The 13,076-nt window shown below is 41.4% G+C and overlaps 2 protein-coding genes across 12 annotated transcripts in view; one reads left to right on the top strand and one right to left on the bottom strand.

Annotated features, from left to right (window-relative positions):
• The window catches only part of LOC307219871 (uncharacterized protein), a 418,411-nt gene that overhangs the window by 268,195 nt on the left and 137,140 nt on the right, over positions 1-13,076 (bottom strand). Inside the window, exon 3 of one of the 10 annotated variants that reach the window (XR_013840609.1) lies at positions 2,881-2,918. The exons of the other annotated variants lie outside the window; for them this stretch is intronic. The gene's annotated coding sequence lies outside the window, so the exon portion shown is untranslated. Of the gene's footprint in view, positions 1-2,880; positions 2,919-13,076 lie in introns of those variants that run through there. 10 annotated transcript variants of the gene reach the window in all.
• Positions 5,121-13,076, top strand: part of FIGN (fidgetin, microtubule severing factor) — a 129,259-nt gene continuing 121,303 nt past the window's right edge. For both annotated transcript variants that reach the window (XM_079977997.1, XM_079977996.1), the window contains exons 1-2: positions 5,121-5,824; positions 6,714-6,913. In XM_079977997.1, coding sequence (XP_079834123.1) covers positions 6,889-6,913 — 25 coding nt within the window. In that variant the 5' untranslated portion in view covers positions 5,121-5,824; positions 6,714-6,888. The remainder of the gene's footprint in view (positions 5,825-6,713; positions 6,914-13,076) is intronic.

Raw genomic sequence — 13,076 nt, 5'->3', positions numbered from 1 at the left:
CCAGGGGATTTGTGGTAGGACACCAAGGAGAGGTCAGAGAGAAAAGATTGGAAGGTGGTGCTGGATGCTGAAGGGGCAACAGGGTTTCACAGGGACGAGCCTGTGAAAAGCAGTTCAGACTCCGAGGCCAAAGCAGAGGAGGAGAGGCATCAAGAGATTGCTGAAGAATCCAGGGAGTCTCCCTCTCCTGCTGTTGCAAGCTCCCCTCCTCCCTGGTCTCCGAGAACTTGCAAAGTAATGAGAAGATCAGAACAGATATCAGAGGTGCGCAGACACAGTTTGAGACTGCTTGGGAACCATCCAGGAGAGAAGGAGCTTTAGAGAGGGTGAAAGGAAGGGACCTTCAGTCCTGGCAACTGCTTCATAGGGGCAAGACCTACTGGGCCATGTTGCTGAGACCACAAGGCCAAGTTGCATGTCCGTTTCCTTGCAGAAAGAGTTAAATGATAACTGATATCTACTTATTTTATTGCTGACCTGTGTCTGATTCCAGCCCTGACAATCTATGTGACAGTAGCAGAGTGGTCTCTCAGCATCTCCAGACAGGGCTAGAAAAGACCCCTGTGTGAAACCCTGGGCGGTCAGAGTCAAGGACATACCTGTAGGTTTAGGGTGGTATATAAATTCAGTCTATCTCTCTATCCATCTATCTACAAATAAATAAAAGGATTAGGAACCTGTGGGCCTCCAGATGTTGTTGGATTCCAGTTCTCAGTCCTCCAGTCAGAATGTCCATTGATCAGGGATGATGGGAGCTGCAGTCCAGCACCATACTGGATGCCACAGGTTATCTGTGTGTTAGAGACAATACCGAGCTTCGCTGAGCAATAAGACAGCTTCTTATGTTCCTGTGGAAATGTCTTTATTTGTTTATAGCATTTGTGTCCAAATTCTACAAGTTTGAGGCAGCTCGCAACAATAATCTATAATAAAATAAAACGACATCCTCATGTAAAAATGGCAACACTAAAATTAAAAGCACAGGACATTGAACTCAGCAGATTATATCAGATAGGCATACAATATTTGTTTACTGACCAAAGGTCTTTCCAAACAGATATGTTTCATTTATTTATTTAGAAGATTTCTATTCCGTCCTTCACTAAAAACTCCCAGTGTGATAAAAGAAAATAAGAGAAGTGGCCATTAAAACAAAACAAAGCCATTAAATTCAAAAGAACGGATAAAAACACAGTCAAGGGAACTTACGCTATATGCTGAAATGCCTGCACGATTTTTTTTAAGCCTTTACGTGGTGCCAAAACAAAACATCAAAGAGGCCTCCAAGTAAAGCTCTCTGCAAAGAGCATTCTACAGATGGAGTGCCATGACCAAAAGGGCTGCCTGTCTGGTCACCGGCCCCCTAATGGCTAGGAGGGATGAATTCAACCAAACATTGTGGGATATTATCCCACAGCCTTGGAGCTACAGCAACAAATGCCTTGCTTCCTGTTGATGCCATGTTCACTTCATGCAATAAAGGTCATAGGAGAAGGAGTCTTGAATGGTAATAGGGGAGAGATGCATATAGAGAGAGTGCTGACCCCTGAAGTTTGTAGGCTGTCCCTGGCCATTAGTACAGGTGTCAAATTCAGATCTGATGTTCTCTTCCCCCACCCTTTCTTACCCGTGGCCCTTCCACAAATACACAACCAGTGCCATCAGAGCTGACAGCACTGATCATTCATTTGGGGAGGATGTACAAGAAAAGCAGCAGGTGCTTGCTTGGCCTTCTTGCTTGGCAGGAAGAAGATATCAACACCTCTGGAGCTATTTTCTCCATAGAGGAAAATCAGGCTTCCCTAAGACAAGGTAAGGATGTGGGAAAGTCTTCTCCAACCTGGTGCCTTCCAGTTTCTTGGACTACAACTCCCATGGCTGCAGCTGAGTTGCAATCCAAAGAGTCTGGAGGGCAATTTAAATTTATATGGAAATATGTGCAGCGTGGGGGCTCAAGGTTAGGCAGCCCACAAGGCATGAGGGGCTGATATCAGAAGGAAATATCCCTTTCCCACTATGAGCATGCAGGAATGGTTTCTCCTAATGCAGAGAACGATTTATTTACTTATTTGATTTCTTATTCATCCTTTACCACAAGGTCCCAGGAAGGATTACAAACCCAAACATTGCACATATTTCCATACAGATTTAAAGCTGTAAAAGGTTACATATATTATGAGAAATAATTTAATAATCTAATAGGATCTACTCTGGAAGGGACCAACATGGACTGTGTATTATTTGTGTATTATATATAGCATGCAAGGGAAGGAGAGGCTTGTGAAAGGAAGCATATGAATATAAATTGCACCTAACTAAAAACTATAGTTAACTGATGGACATGCAAGTTAATAATATACACTAATGTATATTGGGACACAGCTGCCGGTAAGTGTGCATGGTACTTGGACTTTCATCTGAGTTAAATTTAGTCTTTTATCTGAGCAAACATGCACATGCTTGGGCTATATGGTTGGAGAAGTGTAGTTAAAGAAAGAGCTTGGCAATCCTGCAGGAGAAAACAAAAACCCCATACACATAAAATTGGAGCAATGTGAACAATTATATGCACATGAGTAAGACATAATGGATTGACAAGTCCCACATTAAGGCTGCAATTCCGTACTCACATGGGTGAGATGAAGTCCTGCTGAACTCAGTGGGATATACCTCTCAGGAGATATGTTTAGGACTGCACTGTTAACTACCTCTAGCAGCACAAAGACAAGCTCCATGGGATGTTTATTTTTATACTGGACAGAAGACTATTCCACGCTACTTTCTATGACAGTGCTTTTCATAGAGCTGGGAATTTGTCGTTCTGGCATGCAAAATGTCCCATTGAGTCTTCTGGCACTTGAATACACAATAAGGAGATGTTCGCCTTCTGGCTGCTTTGCAAGTACACTGGCGTTAACCTGAAGAAAATCCAAAAGTTTACCATCGTATGCCCAGTTCCTGGGGAGGAGGCTCTATAGAAATCACTGGGGCTTATTTTTTGTATACACAGAGGTGAGTCTCAAGGTACTAGTGCAGAATATAAATGATAAAAGGGAAACATGGGATAAAATGCCACTCCCTGTGTTAGATCCTCTGTCTGGGCTTTTAACTTGCATATGCAATGTGACAACATAACTCTTCCCTCCCAAAATGGACTGTGAGAAAGTATTTATTGCATCCAACATAATAAGGTAAGGAAGGGTATGAAAAGCCCGAGATGAACACCAGCTTGCCTTTAAAGTGTGTGTGTGTGGGGGGGGGGGGTGTCGCAGATTGAGAGATGTAGCTTCTGATTAAGGCACTGAAAGTGACAAGTGGATTTTGCTCGAAGACAAAAGACCATTGGTGGGTCCCTGCAGCAAAGCATTTGAGAATGGATTCCATCAAAAAGGTTCTAACTCTAAGGTTTGGATCTGTCTGTGCATGTTCCTCACACAACAACAATTAAACTAACAAACTAACTAACAAACAGGCAAGTGATTATTTGTATGTGAGGTACAACAAAGGCACTTGTAACAACACAAACAGAACTATCATATCACATCACTGCAAATGCAGTAAAAGTCAATGGAGGTAGTTCACATAATCAACTATGAATCATTCAGTTGTAAAGAGATATCAAATCATAAGCAAACATGTATTTTTTGATATCAAAGCACCAGCACGCACCCATCCATACCTCTTAAGAAGGTGCGGTGGCCATCTGATCCTAAACACTTAATCCCTGAAGCTGCTGGGCATGTTCCCTGAGCTATAAGTAGCAAGGGATTTGCAAGGAGCCACTCTGATGGCTAGATTCTTTCTAATCAACTTTCACAGGTCAAATTATGGGGTATTTCACTAATAGGAGATAAAGGAGAGATGGGACTTGCTGTATAAAAATTGATTCCAGAGACTTATCTCTGTTCAGTCTGGGCTCAAATTAACTCTTGGAGATTAAACTAAAAAACAGTATTAACGATGCCCATTTTACAGGTGAAGAAACTGACACTTGCAAATGATAACACAGAGGATCACAAGAGGTACAGCCAAACCCTTTGCATGTTTACAACTATCAGAATGCAACCTGGACTCACTTCCAAGCAAGCCTGTTTAATGACATCACACCTCAAAGTATTTTTACTCATAACTAATTCAAGTATTTCAACAGGACTTGGTCCTTGGCAATTTAGGATTGCAGCCTTGGTATATTTTGTCTTCCCACTCCCATGTATCCTGTGGGAGATTCCTGGTGTACTCAGCACCTCACCTCAGATGGTGCTGCCAGTTTGGATCCACAGGGAAGTCCTTTTAAACAGAGAGCAATTCAGTAGAACTTCCAAGAAAGCATATCTAAGACTGTAGCCCCACAGCACTATCCTAGTACAGTAAACAGAAACACTCTGAAGAGTTTAATGGGATATTACATCTGTATCCACTGCAGAGATTTACTAAGAAATAAAGCCCCGACTGAATTCACTGGGTCCTATTCCGAAAAAAGTGCGGCTTTATTTGCTCAGTGAACACTCTTCAACCCAGCGGAAAATTTCTTTGTGAGGAAAGAACTTGTGCAGGACGGTGCCGTGAAACGTCATTTGGAGCAAGTGAGAGCAGGGGATCCTGCACGCAAAGGAACTTCCAAGTGGAGACAGCGGGAATAAAATGCAACTGGTAGGGGGGAAAGTCTAATGTCTCTGGTCGTTTTTCGCTCCCCCCCCCCCCCAATGCTGCTGCTATCCTGCATCATTCAGGCTGCTATCCCCTTTGCCGCACACAGTTTCTTACCCGGGGGGGGGGGTGCGGAAAGCTCCATAAGCATACAGTGCGACTTTACTCTTTACCCGCGAGCAAGCACACAGAGCAGGATCGGGCTCCCCCCCCCCCCCCCGTTTCCCGGTCTTTCTCTTGCTTCAACCGCTCTCGGCTGTTGCCGCCGCGCAGCATACCAAAGTCTAGGGAGCTGAGTCGACGGCGAGCGGGCTGCACAGAGGCATTACTGCCACTGAGCTGCGGTAGGGCCTGGAGCTGGAGGCGCCGCCGCCGCCGCCGCTGTTGCTTATTGCGAGGTGGGGACCGGGCGGTGGGGTGGGGGGGGGGAGGCAGAGACGTTCGCCGCCGCTGCTGTGGGGGGGGTTGGGGGGATGGGACGGGCTATGGCGCTTTCCCGGCTGCAGGGAAAGTGCCCGAGCTGGGAGCAGTGTTTCTCTTGCTGCAAGAGGCGGAGGCGAGGTTGGGAGCGGGGATCCCAACTCCCCAAGTTCCCGATTCGCCTTTTGGCGGCCGCGGGAGGGGCGGGAGAGCTTCCTGGCTGCTCTGCCATGACCTCCCGGCCACCTCCAGGCAGTGTTTGCAGGCTTCCTTGCAAGCGACAGCCCCTACCATGTAACCTGACCTGTGCAGCCAGGGGCCTGGTGGGGCGGCGGCGGCGGCGGCAGTAGCGCGCGGCCATTGAGCTTCCTCTCCTCCTCTTCTTGCCCATGAATCTGGTGCGTCTCTCTCTCTCTCTCCCTCCCTCCCGATATCCCCCCCCCCCACCTTCTTCTTCTCTCTCTCTCTCTCTCTCTTTTTTGAAAACTGATCTTTGGCTCCGAGTGTGAAAGTGATTTGAATTTGGCTCGGCGGCGCTCTGCGCAGGCGTTCAGCTGCTGGCATGCTGGCTCTTTGCGAAGCAGCTGTTTTGGGTTTGAAATTCCAACATGGCAGAGGCTGCAGTCAGTCTTCCCTTCAAAAACTTGGAATGATTTCAAATCATAGGCACCTTCACTTAACCCGAGCCCCCATTCATCAGCGAACAGATAGGATCGATGCTGCTCTAACCTACCGGGCTTCTCTACCAAACCTCCAGGTAAGATCTCCCATCGCCGTTCGTCTCTCTTCATCCTCCCCCCCTCCCGCCCGCTCTGTTTAAAATTTTATATAATTTTAAATATATCCCAGGCGGCTACGGGCGCTTTAAATTTTGTGCGTGTGCCTTTTAAATATTAAATCTAAGCCATAATGCTTTAAATCTATATTTAAATATAGGACATGCTCCAGACTGGTTTATTCTTTTCTCTTTTTTCCCCCCGTTCCGTTTTTCTCATCTAAGCGCAGCGTGGAAAGTAAAGAGATAGCATCGCGGTGGCTGGTTCCCCCCCCCTTCCTTGATCGTTGCTAACAATAGTCAGGAGCCCAAGAGTTCGCGATTGCGAGATTTAGAGCTTCCCCCTCCACCCCACCCCGCCGCCAAATCCACTTTCGCTTAAGTGGGTCTCTTATTTTTTCAAATTGGACTCCAAGCAGGAACGCGCGGATAAGATGCGACTTAGGTGTATTGGGGGAACGAACTTTTAAGCAAATTAGTGCGAATGAGGATCGGCGGAAGGGGAAAGTTAGGGTTAAATTGCCGTGGTTTAGTTCAGGGTGTGTGGGGGGGGGCGTGAATATGTCAAGAGAAGCTGATGCAGTAAAATGTAAGCACATCATCGTGGAGGGAGGGGGGACAGCACGGTGGGCGTATTGTTGGCTTGGAACAGAGAGAAAGATGTATAATTTAATGGTATATACAATCCACTGATCCTATTACTATTCTCCCTGGAGCTCTTGTTAGTTTCAATGGGAGTGAGTGAAATTGACATGGACTTGTATTTGTGGTCATGTGCTCTTCTCTCCCCCCCCCCCCCTTCTTTCTTCTCTTGTGATCTGAGATCCCCTTTTTGTTGATGTTGCTTTCCCACTTAATTATATGCATGTAGGTTAAATGAATACCTGACGAAAGGGCCCACGTTTCAAGGCAGTGACATTTGATAGCTGAGAGGAAAAGTGGCTTTAATGAAAAGCAACCTTTGGAATTCCTGCTTGTGAGGAGGAGAAGAAGAAGAGGAAGAGGGGGGAAAATCCAATTCAGCTTTTTTGTGCTGCCAGCAAGAAATGATCAGTAGCACCAGTGTTTATGGTATGTCTGCTTTTGGGATCTATGTCTTTCTATTTATTTCTTTCTTTTTCTCTTTCTTTGCATCTAGATAAATTTTAAAAGCGCATGATGAAAAAAAAATATCTGAGGACTTTGCATGTGGATATGGCTAGAGATAAATGATGTTAATGGTAAAGCTTCAAGTGTGTAAATAAGCAGTTTTTGTGTGTTATCATTTTGTTTCTGATTTCTGCTTTGATTGTAGTGTTACTTTTGTTCTCAGTTGCAATGCTAAAGTTGCATGTTACCAAAAGTGAACTGTGTACACTCAAATACTATGTAAATTAGTAAACTCACTGACTGTAAAAAGGGGAGGGGGGAAACCCTGAACATATCTATGCCTACACTCACAGCAAATGTTTCCTTTTAAATTTTAAAGTAATAGTTATTGTTTCTTACTCTATACTACCGTTATATCTTTCCTCCCTCTACTTTTTTGTAGGTTTTAGATCAGGATAGGAAAATAAGATGATTCATAGGTGCACAATAACCAATTCTTCCGCCTCCCTCCTCCAGTTTTAATAACGACCTGTGTATTTTCTTTTTTTTTTCTTTTTTTTCTTTTTTTTTTTTCAAGGTGGAGTTTGCTCGACCTGTGTATTTTCTGTCCTTTTTTCCATATAGCTGCTTGTCATTGCAACATACTTTTAAATGATTGTAAGAGGCCACATTCTGGAAAACACCTTTAAAAAAATAGGCCTGGAGGGATCTGATGAAATGGGGCAGGGAGGATTTCAATATATTGCAGTTTACAAAAGTCCAGTTACAGAAGCTTAGAGAAAGTATAACAGCAGATTTTGTTTTGTGCACAAATGCAAAAATTAGGAATTTGTGGGGTGACAGAAGGACAGCGAATTGTCTCACTTTTACTAGTCTGTGGGAGAAGCAAATAAGGACAGAGCAAAACCTCATGGTCAGCTTAAGTACGTGACCACTGATCTTTCCTAACAAACCTGAATCCAAAGCAAAGCTTGAGTGCCAAATGTCCACTCCTAGGCTAATGCTAGTAGGTGCCTATATCTCTCCAAAGTAACCCTGAGCCGCTGTTACAATAGGGATGATTATCTGATTATTATTATTTATTTATTTTGCATTCGGAACTTGTTGACTTTAAGGCGATCAATACAGCAACTGTTTATTTTAGATGCACATAATTTGCCCTGAGACATGTTTTTAAGGGGGAGGGGGGAGAGAGCTGGAAGACACGGCTGCTTTCTCTTTCTCTTCTCTCCCTGCCCCCCCCCCCCCGCTTTTATTTCCTAGAGCTGTTGGAGCGAATGTGATTGCCAGATGGGAGATTTCCCTCTGTGATGTTAAAGCTGTAATATATATTCACAGCAGATTGGACCTGCTGCTTGTGATGAGGATATTACATTTATAAATTTTAAATCGGGAATTGGATAGTGTGCTGAGGGCTGAAATTGGATGGGGTGGATGGTGGCCACTGTTTAAATGCAATTCCTGGATGATGATGATGATAATAATTCTAATAGTAGTAATACACAGTAATCATGGTTGGGTGACATTGCTTTGTATATTGTATGGCACTTGTGCACTTTATTCTCTTCCCCCAACCCCTCTGGGTCTGCCCTCTTCTCCTTCTCTCCACCCCCACCTCTACTTCTCAATTTCCTAGTAGAATATCTTGACCAGCAGAGTGATTTTGAAAGCGGCCAAGTTTTCGGGGAGGGGTGAAGAGGATGAGAGTGTGTGAGAGCACCAATGTAATCAGTTCTGCAACTGAATGTGTGTGTGTGTGTGTGTGTGTGTGTGTGTGTGTGTGTGTGTCAAAAGAAAAAGCATGATGCATTGATTGTTGTTAGTGGATGCACCTAGTTATTGTTTTGCCCAGTGATGTGGCCTGTCAGGAGCAGAACCCTGAAAAGCTGGAGAGTAGGACTGAGTCACACTCTAGCAGTTCTGCTGTTGCAAATTAAAAGTGTATTGTGGTCAGGAAATGAAAGCTACTGTGTCTCTTTTGAACAAGTCGTTTATCAAGGGGAACATCTATCAAGCAGCCACTTGTCATGATGATGCTTCAAGGGGGGGGGAGTTAGGTTTGAGTTGGGGAAGCTGCTTTGAATTGACTCCCCTTCCTCATCTGCAAAATAAAAATAAAAATGGACTTCTGTTGTCACTCCCAGAAAGAAATTTTTAAGAAAAAAGAGAGTCAGCAGATCCTCCTTACACTTTTGGTTTTGAGTTGCTTAACATAAGGCTGTATCTGATATTTTCCCTATGATATAGATGTATATTTTAAGAATAAAACTTCAAACAGTTAGTCTGCTGCTTTTGCACTTTAATGTTTGTGGTTCAGGGTTTATTTGTGTGTGTGTGTGTGTGTGTGTGTGTGTGTGCTTCCCTGCATTTCATCTTTTGGAATATATTTCATCTGGGGGACTTGATGGGATGAAATACATTCGTAAGTTTGTTTTCCATGTGACAGTTGCAAGGTTTAGACAGTGAAAATTAATCCCAGATTTCTAACCTCTGATAAATGTGCTTTTTGTTGTATTTGTCATTAGCTCTCTATCGGGGAAATCTTTCCAGTGCTGGTATTTATGCAAAAAATTGGGCATTACTTTGTACCACATCAGGAGACATGTTAAGAACATCTTTGCCCTTTCCACCTTCTCTTTGACAAGTGCACTGCATGTGGATTCTTACTGTAAGCATTTGTATCCTAGACAAGGATACATAGCTATAGATAACTCATGTCAAAAATACCATTTTAGAAAACCACAATATAGGTGAATTTTTGCTGGACTTTCAGAGAAGTTCTGAATTTTCTTTGCCAGACATCTTTTTGTTAATAAGAGAATGAAGTATTCCTTGAAATCAGGCATTTTTTTAGCACTCCTCTGTCCTTACTGAAAAACAAGTGCTATTTGTGGACAGTTTGGACCAGATCTCAGCAAAAATGCAATAGGACTTTGGGTGTTAGATTTGCTAATGAGTTGTGTCTGTTGCATTATTATGAAAAAGCTTTATTAATGTGTGATATTTGAAACAAGATGTGATTACTATACAAACTTGGTGCCCAGTCATCATTCCTTACCCCCAGACAAAAGAGATTTATACAACAGTAACCAGCTGTATTGGAGAAAGTGTGGGATGTGTGTCAGTTATGTGACACACAATATGGTATTTACCATTGGTAATAAGCATTGGCTTCAGGTACCATCCATATAAACATAGCAGAGGATGGAATACATGGCCCCCACCATCAGTATATCTGATACATCAAGGAACTTTTCTCCAAGTTCTTTCTGATGGTAGCAATTCAGCATGAGAGCTTTATTCCTAATATTTTCTAGTGCATGTTGGCTCAGAATATATTCTGTGCCTTGCATTAAAACTGAGGTTATATTTATGTTCTATTGCTTGTTTTTATGATCACATGATTAATTTCAAAAGTTTATTTATTGATAACAGTGTACTGAAGAATTCCCCCCCCCCCCACCCTTTCATTCTTTTAGTGCTTTAGGTCGCAAAACTTGAACTTAGAAATATAATTGTTCATTGTGCATGAAAATGCTGAAAGAGGGGTTTATGCGTGCTTTAAAATATTGCTTTGGGAGACTGATCATTCTGATGTGTGTGTAGCTGTCAATTAGTTAGCTCTGTGTGTGCATGCAAGAAGTATTTGGGTGTAATGTCTGATCTTCCTGCAGTCTTAATCATCAATTAATCAGTTAATCTGCTTGTTTGGGAGCCATTTTAATGATACAAAATCAGCATGATAGCTGTATGTAGGAAACTCCCTTGCATGTTTTTAATCTGCTAGTCTCATCTAGCGTTGTTAGATCCGATAAAGGAAAATATTTAGCTCTTTGCCCCCAGTTAACATACGCTTTATAAGAACTTAAGTTTGCATTGTATAACTTTACAAAAAGCGCCAGGTTTAATTGACTAATGTTTATTTAATTAACTGGAATTTCATCATGATTTATTGATGGGAGGGAATTGTTATACGGGCATTTTGTGAAGTAATGGAGCATTTTTTCTGTCAATCAGCATGATAAAGTATTTCATCAGTGTGTTTACCTCCTTCTCCTCTCTCTTTCTCTCCCCACTGCCATTAATAAGCAAAGGATTTAAAGTTAACAAGAAACATTAAATATGAACTTGCCTTTCTTTACACAACGCAATGCAACCCAACCCAAACAAAATGATCCAAGTTGGTAATAATGGACTAACTTTTATTCTATTAATTTTTATGTACATCTACTATAAATCAACGTACTTCTTTTGAGCTTGAGGAAGACATGGTAATAGTTGGTGAAAGCAGCACAGTGGGCCAATTGAGAGTCATCCTATTCCAATTACATTTTGGTAGTAAAATATGTGTAATTTAGTTAGTTTATATTTTGTAGCAGATTCTCTCTCTCCCCCCTCCCCATGCTTTTAAATTCCTGATTGTACACCATGGTTATGGTTACAGGTTATTAAACTCTCTTTGCTAGAAATGCTATCTTTTAAAGTGAAAACTGATATATCTTATGGGAAACATCTGGGAGCTTTAAGTGTAGCAGGGGGTCTAGCATCCTTTTATTAATAGACAAACCTATACCCACTTACCTGATAATTTAACTAAATTGGATTTACTTCTAAGTAGACATGCATAGGATTGTGATAAGCCGCCAACCCCCACAAAAATACACAAGGATATCTTCCAGGTGTAAAATCCATGCTGTAGTGTTAATTATGAGCATTAGTTGTACTATCGGATATATACAAACAGCCTAGCTTTTCATTTTTTAAACTTCTGTCCTTCAAAATATAGTGGTGAGAAGCTGGAAGCTGGGTAAAAATGGAAGTCTATATAGTCAGCCTACCACACAGTGTGAGTGATGGCGAAACTTCCAAGGAAGGTCAAATTAAAATTAGATATGTCAGCATTTTTGTAGGAAGAGGGGCTTGGAACATATTATTTGAAAAGCAGCGTAAGCTTGTGTTTGCTAGTTCTACAACAGCAAATATGAAAATACCTGTTGATTAACCAGTGAGAATAAAAGTCCTAAAACACAATGAATTCTGTCATTCCAGGAAAAAATCAGTGGGTATCCTCCCAAAAATAAGTTCTTATAGGAGTAGGAACTTTATCCTGCTCTAAAGCAAATTAGAATTCTCTTCATCAACATAACTTCATGAGGGTACCTGGATATCAAGGCGCTAGAAGAACAATGACAGGCAGCTTCTTGTTCTGGCAATGTCAGTAAATGGTACCTGTGAGATGCTTCATTATAGCACATTTAATTTCAAGGCTAAATTTTATTTAAAGTGGAAATGATTTTGCCCCCTGAAGTGCAGAACTAATGTAGCTATTTTTCTTTAGTGGCAATCTGTTTTATTAACATTTGTTTAAAAATAATATTTGTTGCTGCCAGTTTATCATTTGTTTTTGTCATTAAATTTCGTTGTCCCTGAGAGGGGGCAATGACAATAAATATATTATTATTATTAAACAGTGTAGATTCTATAAGCATATCCTTGAAGGATATTACCTTAATTTACATTATTAACCGAGAATTTAACAGATTGTTTTCAAGTGCAGTTTAAGAAATAACTGTATAATGCACTGTAAATGCAATATCCTAAAAAGATTATTGCAAAAAGACATTGATATCTCTTTCCATATCAGAATGAACAATGTGTCATATTGGATCTCTTCTGTGCCTATTTGTACCCACTTAAATTCATTTACACACAAAACTACATTGCCTCCTTTCTCTTTTTAAACTTACATCACCTTCAAAAGAATATATTTAATTCAACTCTCCTATCCATTGTTTGTATTTAATATGTCCAAATACAGTTTTGGCAATAAACATTGATGTAAAGCTTATGGTTAATATTGGCTATGGAAGAAACCGAAGACTGCAATTCTGTACCCAGTTAGAATTGAAGCTGCAATCATAGTAGTCTTATGACAACTGCACAGCTAACATTTGAACTTGTCTCTTGATTTTTTAAAATTTTCTCTTTAATGATTTTTTTTTAAAAAATGTTTTAAGTGTGGCTAAAATCAACATTTTAATTCTCTCCAAGTTTATTTTCCAAAGCTCAGCATCTTAATATACTGCATTTTTCTTTTGTATAAGTTGGGGACCTGTTTATGTGTGATTCTTAGGTATCCTTAAAG

Source organism: Podarcis cretensis, assembly GCF_951804945.1.
Source record: "Podarcis cretensis genome assembly, chromosome: 1".
NCBI lineage: Eukaryota > Metazoa > Chordata > Lepidosauria > Squamata > Lacertidae > Podarcis > Podarcis cretensis.
This window is presented reverse-complemented; position numbering and strand designations above follow the sequence as displayed.